Raw genomic sequence first — 24007 nt, 5'->3', positions numbered from 1 at the left:
CCTGTCTGACTGACAGTAAACCCTGTCTGACTGACAGTAAACCCTGTCTGACTGACAGTAAAGCCTGGATGACTGACAGTAAAGCCTGGATGACTGACAGTAAACCCTGTCTGACTGACAGTAAAACCCTGTCTGACTGACAGTAAAACCCTGTCTGACTGACAGTAAACCCTGTCTGACTGACAGTAAACCCTGGATGACTGACAGTAAAGCCTGGATGACTGACAGTAAAGCCTGGATGACTGACAGTAAAGCCTGGATGACTGACAGTAAACCCTGTCTGACTGACACTAAAGCCCGGATGACTGACAGTAAAACCCTGTCTGACTGACAGTAAACCCTGTCTGACTGACAGTAAAGCCTGGATGACTGACAGTAAAACCCTGGATGACTGACAGTAAAACCCTGGATGACTGACAGTAAAGCCTGGATGACTGACAGTAAAACCCTGGATGACTGACAGTAAAACCCTGGATGACTGACAGTAAAACCCTGTCTGACTGACAGTAAAGCCTGGATGACTGACAGTAAACCCTGTCTGACTGACAGTAAACCCTGTCTGACTGACAGTAAACCCTGTCTGACTGACAGTAAACCCTGGATGACTGACAGTAAACCCTGTCTGACTGACAGTAAACCCTGTCTGACTGACAGTAAAACCCTGTCTGACTGACAGTAAAACCCTGTCTGACTGACAGTAAAGCCTGGATGACTGACAGTAAACCCTGTCTGACTGACAGTAAACCCTGTCTGACTGACACTAAAGCCTGGATGACTGACAGTAAAACCCTGTCTGACTGACAGTAAACCCTGTCTGACTGACAGTAAAGCCTGGATGACTGACAGTAAAACCCTGGATGACTGACAGTAAAACCCTGTCTGACTGACAGTAAAGCCTGGATGACTGACAGTAAAACTCTGAATGACTGACAGTAAAACCCTGAATGACTGGCAATAAACGCCGGATGACTGACAGTAAAACCCTGGATGACTGACAATAAACGCCGGATGACCGACAGTAAACCCTGGATGACTGACAGTAAAGCCTGTCTGACTGACAGTAAACCCTGGATGACTGACAGTAAAGCCTGTCTGACTGACAGTAAACCCTGGATGACTGACAGTAAAACCCTGGATGACTGACAGTAAAACCCTGGATGACTGACACTAAAGCCTGGATGACTGACAATAAATGCCGGATGACTGACAGTAAAACCTGTCTGACTGACAGTAAAGCCTGTCTGACTGACAGTAAAGCCTGGATGACTGACAGTAAAGCCTGGATGACTGACAGTAAAACCCTGGATGACTGACAGTAAAACCCTGGATGACTGACAGTAAAGCCTGGATGACTGACAGTAAAGCCTGGATGACTGACAGTAAAGCCTGGATGACTGACAGTAAAACCCTGGATGACTGACAGTAAAGCCTGGATGACTGACAGTAAAACCCTGGATGACTGACAGTAAAACCCTGTCTGACTGACAGTAAAACCCTGTCTGACTGACAGTAAAGCCTGGATGACTGACAGTAAAGCCTGGATGACTGACAGTAAAACCCTGTCTGACTGACAGTAAAGCCTGGATGACTGACAGTAAACCCTGTCTGACTGACAGTAAACCCTGTCTGACTGACAGTAAACCCTGTCTGACTGACAGTAAAGCCTGGATGACTGACAGTAAACCCTGGATGACTGACAGTAAACCCTGTCTGACTGACAGTAAAACCCTGTCTGACTGACAGTAAAGCCTGGATGACTGACAGTAAACCCTGTCTGACTGACAGTAAACCCTGTCTGACTGACACTAAAGCCTGGATGACTGACAGTAAAACCCTGTCTGACTGACAGTAAACCCTGTCTGACTGACAGTAAAGCCTGGATGACTGACAGTAAAACCCTGGATGACTGACAGTAAAACCCTGGATGACTGACAGTAAAGCCTGGATGACTGACAGTAAAGCCTGGATGACTGACAGTAAAGCGTGGATGACTGACAGTAAAACCCTGGATGACTGACAGTAAAGCCTGGATGACTGACAGTAAAACCCTGGATGACTGACAGTAAAACCCTGTCTGACTGACAGTAAAGCCTGGATGACTGACAGTAAAACTCTGAATGACTGACAGTAAAACCCTGAATGACTGGCAATAAACGCCGGATGACTGACAGTAAAACCCTGGATGACTGACAATAAACGCCGGATGACGGACAGTAAACCCTGGATGACTGACAGTAAAGCCTGTCTGACTGACAGTAAACCCTGGATGACTGACAGTAAAGCCTGTCTGACTGACAGTAAACCCTGGATGACTGACAGTAAAACCCTGGATGACTGACAGTAAAACCCTGGATGACTGACACTAAAGCCTGGATGACTGACAATAAATGCCGGATGACTGACAGTAAAACCTGTCTGACTGACAGTAAAGCCTGTCTGACTGACAGTAAAGCCTGGATGACTGACAGTAAAGCCTGGATGACTGACAGTAAAACCCTGGATGACTGACAGTAAAAGCCTGGATGACTGACAGTAAAGCCTGGATGACTGACAGTAAAGCCTGGATAACTGACAGTAAAGCCTGGATGACTGACAGTAAAACCCTGGATGACTGACAGTAAAGCCTGGATGACTGACAGTAAAACCCTGGATGACTGACAGTAAAACCCTGTCCGACTGACAGTAAAACCCTGTCTGACTGACAGTAAAGCCTGGATGACTGACAGTAAAGCCTGGATGACTGACAGTAAAACCCTGTCTGACTGACAGTAAAGCCTGGATGACTGACAGTAAACCCTGTCTGACTGACAGTAAACCCTGTCTGACTGACAGTAAACCCTGTCTGACTGACAGTAAACCCTGTCTGACTGACAGTAAACCCTGGATGACTGACAGTAAACCCTGTCTGACTGACAGTAAAACCCTGTCTGACTGACAGTAAAACCCTGTCTGACTGACAGTAAAGCCTGGATGACTGACAGTAAACCCTGTCTGACTGACAGTAAACCCTGTCTGACTGACAGTAAAGCCTGGATGACTGACAGTAAAGCCTGGATGACTGACAGTAAAACCCTGGATGACTGACAGTAAAAGCCTGGATGACTGACAGTAAAGCCTGGATGACTGACAGTAAAGCCTGGATAACTGACAGTAAAGCCTGGATGACTGACAGTAAAACCCTGGATGACTGACAGTAAAGCCTGGATGACTGACAGTAAAACCCTGGATGACTGACAGTAAAACCCTGTCCGACTGACAGTAAAACCCTGTCTGACTGACAGTAAAGCCTGGATGACTGACAGTAAAGCCTGGATGACTGACAGTAAAACCCTGTCTGACTGACAGTAAAGCCTGGATGACTGACAGTAAACCCTGTCTGACTGACAGTAAACCCTGTCTGACTGACAGTAAACCCTGTCTGACTGACAGTAAACCCTGGATGACTGACAGTAAACCCTGGATGACTGACAGTAAACCCTGTCTGACTGACAGTAAAACCCTGTCTGACTGACAGTAAAACCCTGTCTGACTGACAGTAAAGCCTGGATGACTGACAGTAAACCCTGTCTGACTGACAGTAAACCCTGTCTGACTGACAGTAAACCCTGTCTGACTGACAGTAAAGCCCGGATGACTGACAGGGGGCTCTGTATTGACGCCATCGTGCATCCCATCTTGGTACTTCTCCTCCATTGTAAATACAATTTTGGAAGCTGTATAAATACATTTACATTTGTATTATATTACAGGCACCTTAATGCATGTTAATTATATTATGTGAGTTAAACACAAAACATTTAAAAGGAAATAATACTTCTTTTTTTTAATCCTTAAATATTTGAGTACTAATTTTACTGTCCTCACTACAACAACAAAAAATACTTAAATACATGTAATTTTGTCCTTGAAACATTTAAATTAAATACTGTAGAATCCCATTCATTCCTATGGAGGACTGCTTTTCTGCCAATATTGCCGACCGGTGGCTTCAAAGCCTCTCATTGGCCAAAACATAGCATCAGCAATACAGGGTTTATATACATCATTGGCTAAAACGCATAGAAACGCATAGAATAACAGACAGGTTTTGAAGTGTCTATCCTATATCGGAGGGATTTGAAAGCCATGTTTGGTCACGTTATTCGCAGCCCCTATTTGCTTTTTGCCATTTTTACAACCCAGTACTTGGTTACCTTCAGAAAACTCCCCTGAAGTGTTACACAAGCCCCATATTAGGCGCAAACTTTTATATCGTTCGGAAAGAGAAGATTGAGCTGCAGACGCTACAAAAAAAAAACGGTAAATCTAGCAGTAACACACCGGGAACTATTCAATATTGAAAATGACCAATGCACGGGTGTTTCAATCGACTCTAGAGGTTTTAAACTCTCGTAGGGGATCTGTTTATTACATAATAGTTTAGGTCTGATAACTCACCAGAGTTGGATTCATTCGCCTCTAGGAAAACGACAACAAACAGCCAACACTGGAGTCTAGTCGAGACTACTTTCAGTTTCCACCACCAATAAGATCAACAGTTGACTCCTCCTCATGTTATTCTCTTATTATAATCTGGGAGCGGGCAGTCACACAGCGTTGTTGTTGTTACCAAATGGCACCCTACATAGGGCTCAGGGAATAGGGCTCTGGTCTAAAGTAGTGTACTATTAGGGAATAGGGCTCTGGTCTAAAGTAGTGCACTATATAGGGAATAGGGCTCTGGTCTAAAGTAGTGCACTATATAGGGAATAGGGCTCTGGTCTAAAGTAGTGTACTATAATAGGGAATAGGGCTCTGGTCTAAAGTAGTGTACTATAATAGGGAATAGGGCTCTGGTCTAAAGTAGTGCACTATATAGGGAATAGGGCTCTGGTCTAAAGTAGTGCACTATATAGGGAATAGGGTTCCATTTGTTCTCGTGGTGTTGTTCAGTCAGTCACGAGGGTAGCCTCATCTAAAACTAAATTAGAGAGCCGAGGTGAAACGTTAACTAAACAGCTGATCTGAATGACTTGTATTATGCCCCGGAGTCATGATAGTCCCTCATGATGACGGTTGGGGACGGTGAGTCATTTGAGCTCGAGCTTTAACAACGTTCTGGAACGGGCGGATCGTTTAACGAGCAGTGACTCACTGAGGAGGGGGGGGGGGGGGGGGGGGCCTTGGTGTGCCTTATTTGGGCAGGGAGAACCTGTTTTCTGCCTGAAGATTTTTTTTTTAAAGACCTTTAAATATAATCGACACCTTTTTATATGAAATTGGGATATTATTAAAAAAATACATAGAAATGCACATTCACTGTTACCCAAACTGGATAGTTTTGATAATTGATCAAACGTAATAGGAAGCTATAGGGGCGTGTTTTGCTGAAGGGGGCGTGTCTTGTCTGGCAGGGAGGGGAGCTGTGATTTACACACCCAAGGTAGTGAAGACAACTCAACCCAGAGGAGGAGGCCAAAAAGGGTCACAGATTTGTTTCGAACTTTGACGTTACTGAACACAGGTAAACTGCTTTTTTTTTGTGGGGATATATTGTTTAATTAGCCTAATTTGAGAACGTTTGTTGGTTTCATTTCCCTAAGAGCGCAGGTAAAAAGTTTTAAGAGCTAGAGAAGGTGTTGTCGGTAGCCATAGCTCACCTTTCAACAGGTGAATTGCGTCTGACTGGCTTTGCTGGTCGAATATCCAGATAATATTAAAGTCCTAACTATTTCCAGTACTTAAACACAGAGGACTCCTAACTTATATTTCACCTACGTAAATCCTTCATGTTATTATCGCCCGGTGAAAATGATAATATTTGTTATATACCCGCATGTTGTGATGACGGCGGTGAGAACGGGAAGGGTTGCTTACTTTCAGCATATCCCATTACGCCGATTATGATGCAGAACGGAATGCCACGGGGAGGGACCTAGCTAAATATGTCCAATAGAAACTCTGGTTTTGCTTTGTTTGGTTCTTAATTAAACCGTAACCGGTTTCCGTAATGATTACACCCATCTCCTGTCCTACCGCTTTGACGGTGGCTTGTGTATAATTCCGCGTTCAATACAACCGGGAGCTCGGAACTCGGTAATCTCCGACTTCCGAGCGTTCAAGACAACTGGGAACTCGGGGGAGAAAAAGGGTCTCCGACTGGAAATAAATCTATTTGAATGGTCGTCCAACTCCGAATTCCAATATGGGGACTCGGGCCTCTTTCTCGACTTCCGACCTGAAGATCACTGACGTCATGATTTGACTTTGTATTTTTCCGAGTGTCCGGTTGTTTTGAACGCGGCATTTACCAACGGACCTCCACGGGCCTCGAACTACCGTGTCAGATTGTATTAGTATAGATCTTTCTATTAATACTTGAGCCAATGTGTGACATTGGGATCAACATTTTCAAAAATGGTTTTGAAATAAAACTTTTACTTTTTTTATGCAGTTCTACATGTTTACTGAAAGTGAAAATATATACGAATTGTCCCATAACTTCACCTTTACAACACAGAATCTAGTACAATTTGTCCCAAAAGCAGGGTTCATACAGGCATTGACAAGTCAAATTCAAGGACTTTTTCAAGCACTTAATGGTAATTTTCAAGGACCTCAATGTTATACACATAAATTATACAAGTGTGTGTGTGTGTGTGTGTGTGTGTGTGTGTTTAGGGCCTAATAGACCCCTTCCCCCAACAAACATGCAAAAAGTGTCAAATTAAAAAGTAGGACATTGCCACTTTAAGAATACTTCTTTAGGTAGGCCTTGACATTCTAATTGTTCTTACATTCTAACTATGAGGTAATAATGTGGACATTGCCTGACTATATAGATTGGATCCTTGGTGATGTTTCTGTAGTCTGTGACCAACACAGGCACACGTAATAAATCCATGAATAGTGGTAGCATTAATCTCACCAGCGCTGTTTTTGTCTCCACAAAGTGACCAAAAAACGGGTATATTTTTTAATAATAGGATTTGTATGTAAAGCCAAGTTGAAGCCAGCATTAGATGTTGTCATTAGATGCACTACTTTTGTGAAAAATGTATATCTTTTTTTAAATTCAGATTTTTCAGAGGGTGCTGCACCACCCTTATTTACCACGGCTATGGTAATATTCAGAATAATGAATAGGAAGAGCCTTTGGTGTTGCTGCAATAGTCTATCCGGACAGTAGACTTAGTGTCCAATCCATATGAAAATATGAAGTAATTTACCTTGATGCTGTAAATCAAGCAGACAACAGATGGTCAATATCACCAGGGATATTAGACCCAACATGGATACGGACACAACAGTCTTCACCTGCTTAACGAAAGAGACGCCAAAATATTCTGGACATTCCTCGTGAACACCTTTTCCCCCCAGCACTTGGGCTGTTAGGGCATGAGATGCACCATCACAACTTCCTGTTCCTCACTTGGGCTGTTAGGGCATGAGATGCCCCATCACAACTTCCTGTTCCTCACTTGGGCTGTTAGGGCATGAGATGCAGCATCACAACTTCCTGTTCCTCACTTGGGCTGTTAGGGCATGAGATTCCCCATCACAACTTCCTGTTCCTCACTTGGGCTGTTAGGGCATGAGATGCAGCATCACAACTTCCTGTTCCTCACTTGGGCTGTTAGGGCATGAGATGCAGCATCACAACTTCCTGTTCCTCACTTGGGCTGTTAGGGCATGAGATGCACCATCACAACTTCCTGTTCCTCACTTGGGCTGTTAGGTCGTGAGATTCCCCATCACAACTTCCTGTTCCTCACTTGGGCTGTTAGGGCATGAGATGCAGCATCACAACTTCCTGTTCCTCACTTGGGCTGTTAGGGCATGAGATGCCCCATCACAACTTCCTGTTCCTCACTTGGGCTGTTAGGGCATGAGATGCCCCATCACAACTTCCTGTTCCTCACTTGGGCTGTTAGGGCATGAGATGCAGCATCACAACTTCCTGTTCCTCACTTGACTGTTGTTTAAACAAATTCCTTCCTGCATCTGATGATGTGTGAAAATATCACCGTAATTAAACAGCTCGACAGCAAAAATGCACACCCAACAAGTATTATACATAACTATTAAAGAACCACATTAATGACAGGTGACTTTCAGTTAGAAGCATTCTATTTTTCCATTTATTATTTTTTGGGATTTGCGTGCCCGTGAAAACAGTTTTCACCCCGTAACATAAGGACACACAAAACGTTGCGTAGTTACACTGCATTTCTGAGATCTCTGGGGGAAAAAACCTGTCTGACAGGGTTCATGTTCAATATCTAATTGAACTGATTCATGCTTCATATATCAGCTGTACACGTGATGGAAGAATGTACTGTGCATGCAGAGGGTTGCAATTCCATTGAATTGGGGATAGTTTCACCAATATATGCCACAAGACCTAGAATAGCCTTGTATCCCACAAAAAATGTTCACTGTTATAAACTAACTATTTTTTATGAATTTACTGGAAAGATTCCGACCCTTTGCAACCCTATACAAGAGTATTGGGAGAAAGACGGTTAGATTAGAGTCGTGGGAGAAAGACGGGTTAGATTAGAGTCGTGGGAGAAAGACGGGTTAGATTAGAGTCGTGGGAGAAAGACGGGTTAGATTAGAGTCGTGGGAGAAAGACGGGTTAGATTAGAGTCGTGGGAGAAAGACGGGTTAGATTAGAGTCGTGGGAGAAAGACGGGTTAGATTAGAGTCGTGGGAGAAAGACGGGTTAGATTAGAGTCGTGGGAGAAAGACGGGTTAGATTAGAGTCGTGGGAGAAAGACGGGTTAGATTAGAGTCGTGGGAGAAAGACGGGTTAGATTAGAGTCGTGGGAGAAAGACGGGTTAGATTAGAGTCGTGGGAGAAAGACGGGTTAGATTAGAGTCGTGGGAGAAAGACGGGTTAGATTAGAGTCGTGGGAGAAAGACGGGTTAGATTAGAGTCGTGGGAGAAAGACGGGTTAGATTAGAGTCGTGGGAGAAAGACGGGTTAGATTAGAGTCGTGGGAGAAAGACGGGTTAGATTAGAGTCGTGGGAGAAAGACGGGTTAGATTAGAGTCGTGGGAGAAAGACGGGTTAGATTAGAGTCGTGGGAGAAAGACGGGTTAGATTAGAGTCGTGGGAGAAAGACGGGTTAGATTAGAGTCGTGGGAGAAAGACGGGTTAGATTAGAGTCGTGGGAGAAAGACGGGTTAGATTAGAGTCGTGGGAGAAAGACGGGTTAGATTAGAGTCGTGGGAGAAAGACGGGTTAGATTAGAGTCGTGGGAGAAAGACGGGTTAGATTAGAGTCGTGGGAGAAAGACGGGTTAGATTAGAGTCGTGGGAGAAAGACGGGTTAGATTAGAGTCGTGGGAGAAAGACGGGTTAGATTAGAGTCGTGGGAGAAAGACGGGTTAGATTAGAGTCGTGGGAGAAAGACGGGGTTAGATTAGAGTCGTGGGAGAAAGACGGGGTTAGATTAGAGTCGTGGGAGAAAGACGGGGTTAGATTAGAGTCGTGGGAGAAAGACGGGGTTAGATTAGAGTCGTGGGAGAAAGACGGGGTTAGATTAGAGTCGTGGGAGAAAGACGGGGTTAGATTAGAGTCGTGGGAGAAAGACGGGGTTAGATTAGAGTCGTGGGAGAAAGACGGGGTTAGATTAGAGTCGTGGGAGAAAGACGGGGTTAGATTAGAGTCGTGGGAGAAAGACGGGGTTAGATTAGAGTCGTGGGAGAAAGACGGGGTTAGATTAGAGTCGTGGGAGAAAGACGGGGTTAGATTAGAGTCGTGGGAGAAAGACGGGTTTAGATTAGAGTCGTGGGAGAAAGACGGGTTTAGATTAGAGTCGTGGGAGAAAGACGGGTTTAGATTAGAGTCGTGGGAGAAAGACGGGTTTAGATTAGAGTCGTGGGAGAAAGACGGGTTTAGATTAGAGTCGTGGGAGAAAGACGGGTTTAGATTAGAGTCGTGGGAGAAAGACGGGTTTAGATTAGAGTCGTGGGAGAAAGACGGGTTTAGATTAGAGTCGTGGGAGAAAGACGGGTTTAGATTAGAGTCGTGGGAGAAAGACGGGTTTAGATTAGAGTCGTGGGAGAAAGACGGGTTTAGATTAGAGTCGTGGGAGAAAGACGGGTTTAGATTAGAGTCGTGGGAGAAAGACGGGTTTAGATTAGAGTCGTGGGAGAAAGACGGGTTTAGATTAGAGTCGTGGGAGAAAGACGGGTTTAGATTAGAGTCGTGGGAGAAAGACGGGTTTAGATTAGAGTCGTGGGAGAAAGACGGGTTAGATTAGAGTCGTGGGAGAAAGACGGGTTAGATTAGAGTCGTGGGAGAAAGAAAGACGGGTTAGATTAGAGTCGTGGGAGAAAGACAGACATTCACATGTAGGCCAGATATGACCTGGAGAAAGAGGGTTTGTAGCATTTTGAGTACACTCACTCACTCAATATACTTTTCTCCAACAGCATGTGTGTTTCGTGACAGTGTTGTTTAGTTACCTAGGTAATGTAATTGTTTTAGAGGATTGCATTGTGATTCACATGATATGAATAGCCCCTCCCTCCTGCCATCTGTAGCAGTCTGAACTCCTCATTGTTCTGCTTCAACAACACTAATAAAGCACACAGAAGTGTGTGTGTGTGTGTGAAATCACCTGGGGTTTAAAGAGTGAGGAATGTGTGTGTGTGAGAGGTTTTAAGGTGTGGCTCTCTCTCTCTGGTTACTCTGTGTCAAAACCAACATTCCTACAGGTAGGAACGGAACATTTGTCACCTGTGTTGGACTGAGTGTGACTGTAAAGAGAGTGCAGGTAGAAGAGAACACACCTTGTTTACCTGCCTGTCCTCTCTGACCACTGCTTTCCTCAGATCAGATTCCAGTCCTGGACTCAAAAAACATTTTAAATGGGGCATTAAGAATGCTTTTCAAATCTAGAACTAGGCTTAAAATGTGTCCGGGAAACTGCCCCTGAGAGCTCTGAAAACAGCCTGTCTCTGTCTGTCTGAGGAGGAGGACGGCTCGAAATACTGTCTGGAACGGAGCCAATGGCATCAAATGGAAACCATGTGTTTGATGTATTTGATACCATTCCACTGATTCCGCTCCAGCCAATACCACGAGCCCGTCCTCCCCAAATGAAGGTGTCACCAACCCCCTGAGCTAGCTAGCTATTGCCTGTGAAACAGGTTCTCACCCCTTCTTCCCCTGTTGTACATTTCAGTTCCTTTTTATTTGATCAGGTAGAAACAGGTTCTAGTCTCCTGGACAGTTTCTGATATCTGTGTTCTCGTGTTTTCCAGGTGTTTCCAAAGGTCTCTGACATTGTTGATGGCCTCAGAGCTGATTGATTTGACCAGACTGGAACTGATAGGATTATTGATCACATTGATCAGGTACCTCTAACCCACCAAACATTATCGGAGGTCGGAGTTCACACCCTGCTGGAAGTTTCTGGATTATACTTTTTTTGGGGGGGGTAGACTGCTGATTGGTTAAAGAACGTGTTTGGAGCCTGCTGGTTGAGTGTCTCAAAATATCCACCCCAGAACTGATGCACGAACACGAGGCAAGGGCGACTGGAGGCCACTCCCACCTTGAGGTCTCTGTGACAATGGAGTCCCCGCCGCCGCCACCTCCTCACATCGTCCCCAACGGCAACCCTCGCGGCAACCCGTCCTCATCAACAATAACGGACCACATCCCTAACACCAAGCATAACCAGGACGACCGGCGGACTAGCGGAGCTAGCGGCAAATCCAGCCGACTGATCCGGTCGCTTAGCAACGGTCTCCGGAAACACAGTGACTACGTCAAGATTTCGGTACCGGAAGGCCGTAGCAACCGGTTGCCGCGGGAATGGTGGAAAACAGGGGTGGCGTTTGTGTACGCTTTATTCAACCTCATCCTGACCACCGTCATCATCACCGTCGTACATGAACGGGTACCGGATAAATCGGTCAGTCCCCCGTTACCGGATAAGTTCTTTGACTATGTGGACCGTGTACCGTGGGCGTTTACGGTAACAGAAGTCAACGGGATGGTGTTGGTGGGACTCTGGTTCATACAGTGGCTCTTCCTCAAACACAAGTACATGTTCTCTCTACTCCTGATCTTTCAATTCAAATAACTTTATTGGCACGGGAAACACATGTTTACATTGACCAAAGCAAGTGTGGGGGGGGGGGGGGGTGAAATAAACAATAGACCTTAGACATTACACTCACAAAAGTTTTTTTAAAGGAATAGAGACATTTTTAAATGTTATGTCTGTATGTACGTTGTTATAACCACTGTGACCTAACTGTGTTATGTCTGTATGTACGTTGTTATAACCACTGTGACCTAACTGTGTTATGTCTGTATGTACGTTGTTATAACCACTGTGACCTAACTGTGTTATGTCTGTATGTACGTTGTTATAACCACTGTGACCTAACTGTGTTATGTCTGTATGTACGTTGTTATAACCACTGTGACCTAACTGTGTTATGTCTGTATGTACGTTGTTATAACCACTGTGACCTAACTGTGTTATGTCTGTATGTACGTTGTTATAACCACTGTGACCTAACTGTGTTATGTCTGTATGTACGTTGTTATAACCACTGTGACCTAACTGTGTTATGTCTGTATGTACGTTGTTATAACCACTGTGACCTAACTGTGTTATGTCTGTATGTACGTTGTTATAACCACTGTGACCTAACTGTGTTATGTCTGTATGTACGTTGTTATAACCACTGTGACCTAACTGTGTTATGTCTGTATGTACGTTGTTATAACCACTGTGACCTAACTGTGTTATGTCTGTATGTACGTTGTTATAACCACTGTGACCTAACTGTGTTATGTCTGTATGTACGTTGTTATAACCACTGTGACCTAACTGTGTTATGTCTGTATGTATGTTGTTATAACCACTGTGACCTAACTGTGTTATGTCTGTATGTATGTTGTTATAACCACTGTGACCTAACTGTGTTATGTCTGTATGTATGTTGTTATAACCACTGTGACCTAACTGTGTTATGTCTGTATGTACGTTGTTATAACCACTGTGACCTAACTGTGTTATGTCTGTATGTACGTTGTTATAACCACTGTGACCTAACTGTATTATGTCTGTATGTACGTTGTTATAACACAGTTAGGTCACAGTGGTTATGTCTGTATGTATGTTGTTATAACCACTGTGACCTAACTGTGTTTTACCACTATCGGTTTAGACTGTTGTTGTTCTAACTGTGGTAATTTTCCACTCCAGGTCCATCATTGGTCGAAGGTGTTTCTTCATGATTGGAACGTTGTACATGTACCGTTGTATCACCATGTATATCACCACGCTGCCTGTACCTGGCAAACACTTCACCTGCGCTCCCAAGGTACACCATGATTCACGTAGAGACCAGATGACTGATGTGGGGGGGGGCTGCATCTTGACACTACACACCATTTTTTTTGTAAAATATATTTTGGAATCTACAGAAATACATTTATACTGAACCCAAAAACATAAAGTCAACATGCAACAATTTCAAAGGCCAACTGATGCTGTTCTGAGGGCAATGTTATGAAGGTGTCCTTAATGTGTTGTACATGCAAGTGAATACTGTGTGTACCTGACAGTTGGTAGACGGTTCTAGAGTGTAGTTAGAAGGTTCTAGAGTGTAGTAGAAGGCTGTTGAGTGTGGTGGTTGTATCTGACAGTTGGTAGAAGGTTCTAGAGTGTAGTTAGAAGGCTGTTGAGTGTGGTGGTTGTATCTGACAGTTGGTTGAAGGTTCTAGAGTGTAGTTAGACGGTTCTAGAGTATAGTAGAAGGTTCTAGAGTGTAGTAGAAGGCTGTTGAGTGTGGTGGTTGTATCTGACAGTTGGTAGAAGGTTCTAGAGTATAGTAGAAGGTTCTAGAGTGTAGTAGAAGGCTGTTGAGTGTAGTAGAAGGTTCTAGAGTGTAGTAGAAGGCTGTTGAGTGTAGTAGAAGGTTCTAGAGTGTAGTAGAAGGCTGTTGAGTGTAGTGGTTGTATCTGACAGTTGGTAGAAGGTTCTAGAGCAGGGGTGTCAAACATACGGCTCACGGGTGGTTTGAATAAAAAATATATATAATACAAAATTGGGGGGGAAATTAACTCAAAATACTTTAAAATGACTAAAACCAAATCAAAACTGTGTAGATATTATAATGGACCCTCACTGAACAAAAAACATAAATGCAACATGCAATGATTTCAAAGATTTTACTGAGTTACAGTTCATATCAGGAAATCAGTCCATTTAAATAAATTCATTAGGCCCTAATCTATGGATTTCACATGACTGGGAATACAGATATGAATCTGTTGGTCAGATACCTAAAAAAATAAAGTAGAGGGTGTGGATCAGGAAACCAGTCAGTATCTGGTGTGACCACCATTTTCCTCATGCAGCTCAACACATCTCCTTCACATAGAGTTGATCAGGATGTTGATTGTGGCCTGTGGAATGTTGTCCCACTTCCTCTTCAATGGCTGTGTGAAGTTGCTGGATCTGGAACAAGCTGTCTTACATGCCGATCCAGAGCATCCCAAACATGCTCAATGGGTGACATGTCTGGTGAGAATGCAGGCCATGGCACTAATGTTACTGTTCCCACAACAACAACAAATAATAATATTAAAATACATTTTAATGTTGAGCTTGAAACTTTAAACTGAAATACTGTAGAATTCCATTCATTCCTATTGGCTCCTACTAGGTAGGGCCAATTTAACCGACCGGTGGCTTCGACGCCTCTTATTGAATACCACATTATGAGTCATAATACCCATAAAGCCTAGCGGTCAAACAGGGAAATAGTCACCTTGTCCGAGAGAGATTTACATGGTTATCAAAACATCACGCCAGGGTTAAGCCTACACGAAACACAGCCCTTATTTTAAGTGTTTCTAAAATCCCCTATGGGGGAAAATGAATGGAAACATTTCCCTGTTTGACTGCTAGGTTTTATGGGTATTATGACACCGCCACTGTGGGGCTCTATTTGGCCAATACATAGCATCAGCAATTCAAGGTTTATATACGTCATTGGGGGGACACACACACACAGTGGCTCCCAATGGTTTCACTATTACCAGGAACATTGTAGAAATTATGCATTGAATAATCCAGGATCAATCTGTTGCAGTATGTTAATTAATCCAGGATCAGTCCATTGAAGTATGTTAATTAATACAGGATCAGTCCGTTGCAGTATGTTAATTAATCCAGGATCAGTATGTTAATTAATCCAGGATCGGTCCGTTGCAGTATGTTCATTAATCCAGGATCGGTCCGTTGCAGTATGTTCATTAATCCAGGATCGGTCCGTTGCAGTATGTTCATTAATCCAGGATCGGTCCGTTGCAGTATGTTCATTAATCCAGGATCGGTCCGTTGCAGTATGTTCATTAATCCAGGATCGGTCCGTTGCAGTATGTTAAGTAATCCAGGGTCGGTCCGTTGCAGTATGTTAATTAATCCAGGATCGGTCCGTTGCAGTATGTTAATTAATCCAGGGTCGGTCCGTTGCAGTATGTTCAGTAATCCAGGATCGGTCCGTTGCAGTATGTTAATTAATCCAGGATCGTTCCGTTGCAGTATGTTCAGTAATCCAGGATCGGTCCGTTGCAGTATGTTAATTAATCCAGGATCGGTCCGTTGCAGTATGTTAAGTAATCCAGGATCGGTCCGTTGCAGTATGTTAATTAATCCAGGGTCGGTCCGTTGCAGTATGTTCAGTAATCCAGGATCGGTCCGTTGCAGTATGTTAATTAATCCAGGATCGGTCCGTTGCAGTATGTTAATTAATCCAGGATCGGTCCGTTGCAGTATGTTCATTAATCCAGGATCGGTCCGTTGCAGTATGTTCAGTAATCCAGGGTCGGTCCGTTGCAGTATGTTAATTAATCCAGGATCGGTCCGTTGCAGTATGTTAATGAATCCAGGATCGGTCCGTTGCAGTATGTTAATTAATCCAGGATCGGTCCGTTGCAGTATGTTCAGTAATCCAGGATCGGTCCGTTGCAGTATGTTCAGTAATCCAGGATCGGTCCGTTGCAGTATGTTCAGTAATCCAGGATCGGTCCGTTGCAGTATGTTCAGTAATCCAGGATCGGTCCGTTGCAGTATGTTCATTAATCCAGGATCGGTCCGTTGCAGTATGTTCATTAATCCAGGATCGGTCCGTTGCAGTATGTTCATTAATCCAGGATCGGTCCGTTGCAGTATGTTCATTAATCCAGGATCGGTCCGTTGCAGTATGTTCATTAATCCAGGATCGGTCCGTTGCAGTATGTTCATTAATCCAGGATCGGTCCGTTGCAGTATGTTCATTAATCCAGGATCGGTCCGTTGCAGTATGTTCATTAATCCAGGATCGGTCCGTTGCAGTATGTTCATTAATCCAGGATCGGTCCGTTGCAGTATGTTCATTAATCCAGGATCGGTCCGTTGCAGTATGTTCATTAATCCAGGATCGGTCCGTTGCAGTATGTTCAGTAATCCAGGATCGGTCCGTTGCAGTATGTTCAGTAATCCAGGATCGGTCCGTTGCAGTATGTTAAGTAATCCAGGATCGGTCCGTTGCAGAATTAAGTAATCCAGGATCGGTCCGTTGCAGTATGTTCAGTAATCCATGATCGGTCCGTTGCAGTATGTTCATTAATCCAGGATCGGTCCGTTGTTAACTAAACCTCTCTCTCCCCCTTCTAGCTTTATGGTGACTCTGAAGGAATGGTGTGGCGTATCCTGGGTCTGATTAGTGGAGGAGGCCTGTCAATCACCGGGGGGCATCTCATGTGTGGAGACTTCCTCTACAGTGGACACACTGTAACCCTCACACTGGCATACCTGTTTATCCAAGAGTGTACGTACACACACACACACACACACACACACACACACACACACACACACACACACACACACACACACACACACACACACTCTGTCACCCTCACACTGGCATACCTGTTTATCCAGTGTATGTCCTGAGATTCTTATTTTATTAAGGAAATAGAGAAGTGTTACAGAAAGGAGACTGTAGCCTCTCTAACCTGGGAACGGGTCGGGGGCCGTGGCCTCTCTAACCTGGGACCGGGTCGGGGGCCGTGGCCTCTCTAACCTGGGACCGGGTCGAGGGCCGTGGCCTCTCTAACCTGGGACCGGGTCGGGGGCCGTGGCCTCTCTAACCTGGGACCGGGTCGGGGGCCGTGGCCTCTCTAACCTGGGACCGGGTCGAGGGCCGTGGCCTCTCTAACCTGGGACCGTTCTAGATGATTCTGTGCTTCCAACTTTGTGGCAGTTTGAGGAGTTTGAGGAAGGCCCTTTCCTGTTTCAGCATGACAATGCCCCTGTGCACAAGGTGAGGTCCATACAGAAATTGTTTGTCGAGATTGGTGTGGAACAACTTGACTTACCCGCAGAGCCCTGACCTCAACCCCATCGAACACCTTTGGTATGACTTGGAATGGCAACTGCAAGACGGGCCTAATCGCCCAACATCAGTGCCCGACCTCACTAATGCTCTTGTGGCTGAATGGAAGCAAGTCCCCACAGCAATGTTCCATCATCTAGTGGAAAGCCTTCCCAGAATAGTGGAGGCTGTTATAGCAGCAGAGGGGGACCAACTCCATATTAATGACTTCCCAGAAGAGTGGAGGCTGTTATAGCAGCAAAGGGGGACCAACTCCATATTAATGACTTCCCAGAATAGTGGAGGCTGTTATAGCAGCAAAGGGGGACCAACTCCATATTAATGACTTCCCAGAATAGTGGAGGCTGTTATAGCAGCAAAGGGGGACCAACTCCATATTAATGACTTCCCAGAATAGTGGAGGCTGTTATAGCAGCAAAGGGGGACCAACTCCATATTAATGACTTCCCAGAAGAGTGGAGGCTGTTATAGCAGCAAAGGGGGACCAACTCCATATTAATGACTTCCCAGAAGAGTGGAGGCTGTTGTAGCAGCAAAGGGGGACCAACTCCATATTAATGACTTCCCAGAATAGTGGAGGCTGTTATAGCAGCAAAGGGGGGACCAACTCCATATTAATGACTTCCCAGAAGAGTGGAGGCTGTTATAGCAGCAAAGGGGGACCAACTCCATATTAATGACTTCCCAGAATAGTGGAGGCTGTTATAGCAGCAAAGGGGGGACCAACTCCATATTAATGACTTCCCAGAAGAGTGGAGGCTGTTATAGCAGCAAAGGGGGACCAACTCCATATTAATGACTTCCCAGAATAGTGGAGGCTGTTATAGCAGCAAAGGGGGACCAACTCCATATTAATGACTTCCCAGAATAGTGGAGGCTGTTATAGCAGCAAAGGGGGACCAACTCCATATTAATGACTTCCCAGAATAGTGGAGGCTGTTATAGCAGCAAAGGGGGACCAACTCCATATTAATGCCCATGATTTTGGAATGAGATGTTCAATGAGCAGGTGTCCACATACCTTTGATCATGTAGTGTATTTACCTAATGTTAGATAATAGCAGGTGTCCACATACTTTTGATCATGTAGTATATTTACCTAATGTTAGATAATAGCAGGTGTCCACATACTTTTGATCATGTAGTATATTTATGACGCTCTGATAAGTGTATTTTGAATTGGGAAATGGGTTGTTTTTTGGAAAATAGGGGCAAAAACAATTTGACACGAGGTTGTGATGTAACCATGTTTGTTTGTTCACCTCCTCAGACTCCCCCAAGAAGATGTGGTGGTACGTGTGGTTGTGATGTAACCATGTTTGTTTGTTTACCTCCTCAGACTCCCCCAAGAAGATGTGGTGGTACGTGTGGTTGTGATGTAACCATGTTTGTTTGTTCACCTCCTCAGACTCCCCCAAGAAGATGTGGTGGTACGTGTGGTTGTGATGTAACCATGTTTGTTTGTTTACCTCCTCAGACTCCCCCAAGAAGATGTGGTGGTACGTGTGGTTGTGATGTAACCATGTTTGTTTGTTTACCTCCTCAGACTCCCCCAAGAAGATGTGGTGGTACGTGTGGTTGTGTTGTAACCATGTTTGTTTGTTCACCTCCTCAGACTCCCCCAAGAAGATGTGGTGGTACGTGTGGTTGTGATGTAACCATGTTTGTTTGTTTACCTCCTCAGACTCCCCCAAGAAGATGTGGTGGTACGTGTGGTTGTGATGTAACCATGTTTGTTTGTTCACCTCCTCAGACTCCCCCAAGAAGATGTGGTGGTACGTGTGGTTGTGTTGTAACCATGTTTGTTTGTTCACCTCCTCAGACTCCCCCAAGAAGATGTGGTGGTACGTGTGGTTGTGATGTAACCATGTTTGTTTGTTCACCTCCTCAGACTCCCCCAAGAAGATGTGGTGGTACGTGTGGTTGTGTTGTAACCATGTTTGTTTGTTCACCTCCTCAGACTCCCCCAAGAAGATGTGGTGGTACGTGTGGTTGTGCTGGTTGCTAAGTGCTGTGGGTGTGGTCTGTATCCTGATTGGTCATGAGCATTACAGCATTGATGTTGTCTTCGCCTACTTTATTACATCACGCCTCTTCTGGTGGTATCACACCATGGCCAACACACAGGTAGGATATATATACACACAGGTAGAATATATATATACACACAGGTAGGATGTATACACATATGTACACACAGGTAGGATATACACACACAGGTAGGATATACACACACAGGTAGGATATATACATCTATATACACACAGGTAGGATATATACACACAGGTAGGATATACACACACAGGTAGGATATATACACCTATATACACACAGGTAGGATATATACACACACAGGTAGGATATTCTTAGAATATTATTTTCCTAATTCAATCTTTACATTTTGTGTTCAGGCTCTGCGCGGGGCTTCCAACAACTACCTGTCAAGGACCTGGTGGAATCCCGTGTTTCACTTCCTGGAGCGTAACGTCATGGCAACCGTTCCCTGTGTGTTCTCCTGGCCCGTCTCTCTGCCCTCTGCATGGTGTAACATTAACCCCTGCGAGAGATACTCCATGGTAGAGGGGGATGGGAACAGAGACGAGTAGAGGGGGGAGAGGCCTGTCTCTGTCCTCCTTGTGGTAACAACAACTCCATGGTAGAGGGGGATGGGACCAGAGACCCAGACCGAGAGACCCATCTTTCCATCCCTCCCTCCTCTGATGGGAACAGAGACCAGTGATCCATCTTTCTATCCATCCCTCCTCTGATGGGAACAGAGACCAGTGATCCATCTTTCTATCCCTCCCTCCTCTGATGGGAACAGAGACCAGTGACCCATCTTTCCATCCCTCCCTCCCTCTGTTCACGGATCACAGGCTGTAGTCTGTAATGAAAGAAACCTTCCTGAAGGTCATCACTACCCCTGGAGTTCTTCAGCACGGACGCTACAGGCTAACACACCTACGTAGGGGATAGGGGTGCACTACGTAGGGGATAGGGGTGCACTGCGTAGGGGATAGGGGTGCACTGCGTAGGGGATAGGGGTGCACTGCGTAGGGGATAGGGGTGCACTGCGTAGGGGATAGGGGTGCACTGCGTAGGGGATAGGGGTGCACTGCGTAGGGGATAGGGGTGCACTGCGTAGGGGATAGGGGTGCACTGCGTAGGGGATAGGGCATCATTTGAGACTGATACGTTGTGCATTGGGTCAGAGATTGGAACATCAGGATTGGCAGCGTATTCGCTATGCACTGTATAGGGTGCCATTTCAGACAACCACTGTGAGCTAGCCCAAGGACCAAATATTGACGTAATGACGATAACATTGTTAAACATTTCTGAAATATTTTGTTAGCCTGATCCCAGATCTGTTTGTGCTAACTCCAAACTAAAGACTAACGTTTCCGTAAGGAATCGACAAGGGAGCAGAAACAGACTGTTTTTGGTTCACTAAAATAATGAAGATAAAGTCATATCACTGTAATCCATGTTACTGAAATATGTTTTGGTTTGTTTTCATTGTTTTTAATCGTATTTAAAGTTGTCTTGAGTAACTGATTATTGTGATCTAATGTTCATTTTGAGAGGAAGGAGGGAGGGAGGGAGGGAGGGGGGGGGGAGAAACTGAATAAATAAAATAATAATATAAAATAAAACTCGCCTTCAACTGGCCAAACTCGCCTTCAAGACCTGTGTGGTCAGAGATAAGACGATGAAAGCAGTTGAGTGGATCCACAGTGCATTACTGATTGTCTGGGGCCAAGTTAACCTCCTGTTTCATATAAGAAAGCAATGACCAGAATGCATTTTAGGGAAAGAAGATCATTTTGTTAAATGTATTAAATTGTGAGTTTGATCAATTCCAGTCTCCTTGCTGAGTGGATCTGGGGTCCTCCCAGGGATAACTTTTAGTAGAAGGACTGGGGTTCTCCCATGTAGAAGGACTGGGGTCCTCCCATGTAGAAGGACTGGGGTCCTCCCAGGGATAACTTTTAGTAGAAGGACTGGGGTCCCCCCAGGGATAACTTTTAGTAGAAGGACTGGGGTCCTCCCATGTAGAAGGACTGGGGTCCCCCCAGGGATAACTTTTAGTAGAAGGACTGGGGTCCTCCCAGGGATAACTTTTAGTAGAAGGACTGGGGTCCTCCCAGGGATAACTTTTAGTAGAAGGACTGGGGTCCTCCCAGGGATAACTTTTAGTAGAAGGACTGGGGTCCTCCCAGGGATAACTTTTAGTAGGAGGACTGAGGAGCTCAGTTCTGGGGACTTTTTGAAAAGACATTCTACTCTAAAATGAACCTGTAGCCCAACTGATGCAGCATAGTGGCTAGGAAAGGTACAGAAGCCTGGGGTTGGTCCATCTGCATTTACCCCATTGGACACTTCCTGATTTGATATTATTCATATTTTACTATAATTAATTAATTATTCACTTATATCTGTTCTTTTATTTTATTTTTTTCTATTACAAATGTATGTTGTTGCCCTTTAAAAACAAACAAACACAATTGTCCCCTTTGAGCTGTGTGGCATAGTGACAGGCATTCCGAGTCTGTTCTGTGAGCCGCTCAACTGAAAGAGTCGTTCGTTTGGCTCCGCTCAACTGAAAGAGTCGTTCGTTTGGCCCCGCTCAACTGAAAGAGTCGTTCGTGTGGCTCCGCTCAACTGAAAGAGTCGTTCGTTTGGCTCCGCTCAACTGAAAGAGTCGTTCGTTTGGCCCCGCTCAACTGAAAGAGTCGTTCGTTTGGCCCCGCTCAACTGAAAGAGTCGTTCGTTTGGCCCCGCTCAACTGAAAGAGTCGTTCGTTTGGCCCCGCTCAACTGAAAGAGTCGTTCGTTTGGCCCCGCTCAACTGAAAGAGTCGTTCGTTTGGCCCCGCTCAACTGAAAGAGTCGTTCGTTTGGCCCCGCTCAACTGAAAGAGTCGTTCGTTTGGCCCCGCTCAACTGAAAGAGTCGTTCGTTTGGCCCCGCTCAACTGAAAGAGTCGTTCGTTTGGCCCCGCTCAACTAAAAGAGATGTTGACTTGGTTCCCAAACGGTTCACTACAGGCTTAGAAATGGAAAAGCCATTAACAAATAGTCAATATTTAATTTAAAACCTAAAACGTTGCCTACCAGTATGTCAGTTAGTGAAATGTGAGTTCAAATACATTTTTACCTGACCAAATTATTAGATGGTCTGAAAATAAATAAAACTCACTGAAAAAATGAACGTAGACCAGAATGAGGTTCTCTCCTATATTGTTCCCGCACCGAGGAATTACCATCTCCAGATAATGTTTTTTTAAATAATTTATCTACAGATATAACATTTAGATATATATTTTTAAACCAGCTAGATTGTTTCTTACCTTTTTCCAGAAGAGTTGTAGCCTCCTTGATGCTCTGTGCAACTTCCTGAATAATCGACCAATCGAAAGGAGTTCTGGCATACAGCTGTGGACTCCTCCACAAGAGCCCTAGGATTTCACTGGGAATATCATGTGATAGATTCCACTGTGAATATCGTGTGACGGATTTCACTGTGAATATCGTGTGAGGTGTATTGTGGGGTATGGTGTGAGGTGTATTGTGGGGTATGGTGTGAGGTGTATTGTGGGGTATGGTGTGAGGTGTATTGTGAGGTGTATTGTGGGGTATGGTGTGAGGTGTATTGTGGGGTATGGTGTGAGGTGTATTGTGGGGTATGGTGTGAGGTGTATTGTGGGGTATGGTGTGAGGTGTATTGTGGGGTATGGTGTGAGGTGTATTGTGAGGTGTATTGTGGGGTATGGTGAGAGGTGTATTGTGGGGTATGGTGTGAGGTGTATTGTGGGGTATGGTGTGAGGTGTATTGTGGGGTATGGTGTGGGGTATGGTGTGAGGTGTATTGTGGGGTATGGTGTGAGGTGTATTGTGGGGTATGGTGTGAGGTGTATTGTGGGGTATGGTGTGAGGTGTATTGTGGGGTATGGTGTGAGGTGTATTGTGGGGTATGGTGTGAGGTGTATTGTGGGGTATGGTGTGAGGTGTATTGTGGGGTATGGTGTGAGGTGTATTGTGGGGTATGGTGTGAGGTGTATTGTGGGGTATGGTGTGAGGTGTATTGTGGGGTATGGTGTGAGGTGTATTGTGGGGTATGGTGTGAGGTGTCTTGTGGGGTATGGTGTGAGGTGTCTTGTGGGGTATGGTGTGAGGTGTATTGTGGGGTATGGTGTGAGGTGTATTGTGAGGTGTATTGTGGGGTATGGTGTGAGGTGTATTGTGGGGTATGGTGTGAGGTGTATTGTGGGGTATGGTGTGAGGTGTATTGTGGGGTATGGTGTGAGGTGTATTGTGGGGTATGGTGTGAGGTGTATTGTGGGGTATGGTGTGAGGTGTATTGTGGGGTATGGTGTGAGGTGTATTGTGGGGTATGGTGTGAGGTGTATTGTGGGGTATGGTGTGAGGTGTATTGTGGGGTATGGTGTGAGGTGTATTGTGGGGTATGGTGTGAGGTATGGTGTGAGGTGTATTGTGGGGTATGGTGTGAGGTGTATTGTGGGGTATGGTGTGAGGTGTCTTGTGGGGTATGGTGTGAGGTGTATTGTGGGGTATGGTGTGAGGTGTATTGTGGGGTATGGT

General features: G+C 44.9%; 1 protein-coding gene across 3 annotated transcripts; it reads left to right on the top strand.

The window, feature by feature from the left end:
* Positions 1–5372: 5372 nt before the first annotated feature.
* Positions 5373–20453, top strand: LOC120040811 (phosphatidylcholine:ceramide cholinephosphotransferase 2-like). 3 transcript variants are annotated; one of them, XM_038985824.1, is made up of 6 exons: positions 5373–5503; positions 11259–11351; positions 13223–13340; positions 16682–16835; positions 19366–19532; positions 19817–20452. In XM_038985824.1, the coding sequence occupies exons 2-6, from the start codon at positions 11287–11289 to the stop codon at positions 20009–20011; spliced, it is 699 nt and encodes a 232-aa protein (XP_038841752.1). In that variant the 5' UTR covers positions 5373–5503; positions 11259–11286; the 3' UTR covers positions 20012–20452. The 3 variants fall into 3 exon arrangements, with proteins under 3 accessions (XP_038841752.1, XP_038841751.1, XP_038841753.1); XM_038985823.1 differs by having other exon boundaries at positions 5459–5503; positions 11259–12045; positions 19817–20453; XM_038985825.1 differs by lacking the exons at positions 5373–5503; positions 11259–11351 and adding an exon at positions 11774–11914.
* The last annotated feature ends 3554 nt before the right edge of the window (positions 20454–24007 follow it).

This window comes from Salvelinus namaycush, unplaced genomic scaffold (assembly GCF_016432855.1).
Source record: "Salvelinus namaycush isolate Seneca unplaced genomic scaffold, SaNama_1.0 Scaffold382, whole genome shotgun sequence".
NCBI classification, from domain to species: domain Eukaryota; kingdom Metazoa; phylum Chordata; class Actinopteri; order Salmoniformes; family Salmonidae; genus Salvelinus; species Salvelinus namaycush.
The sequence above is the reverse complement of the archived record's forward strand: the minus strand, read 5'-3'. Positions and strand labels throughout refer to the sequence as shown.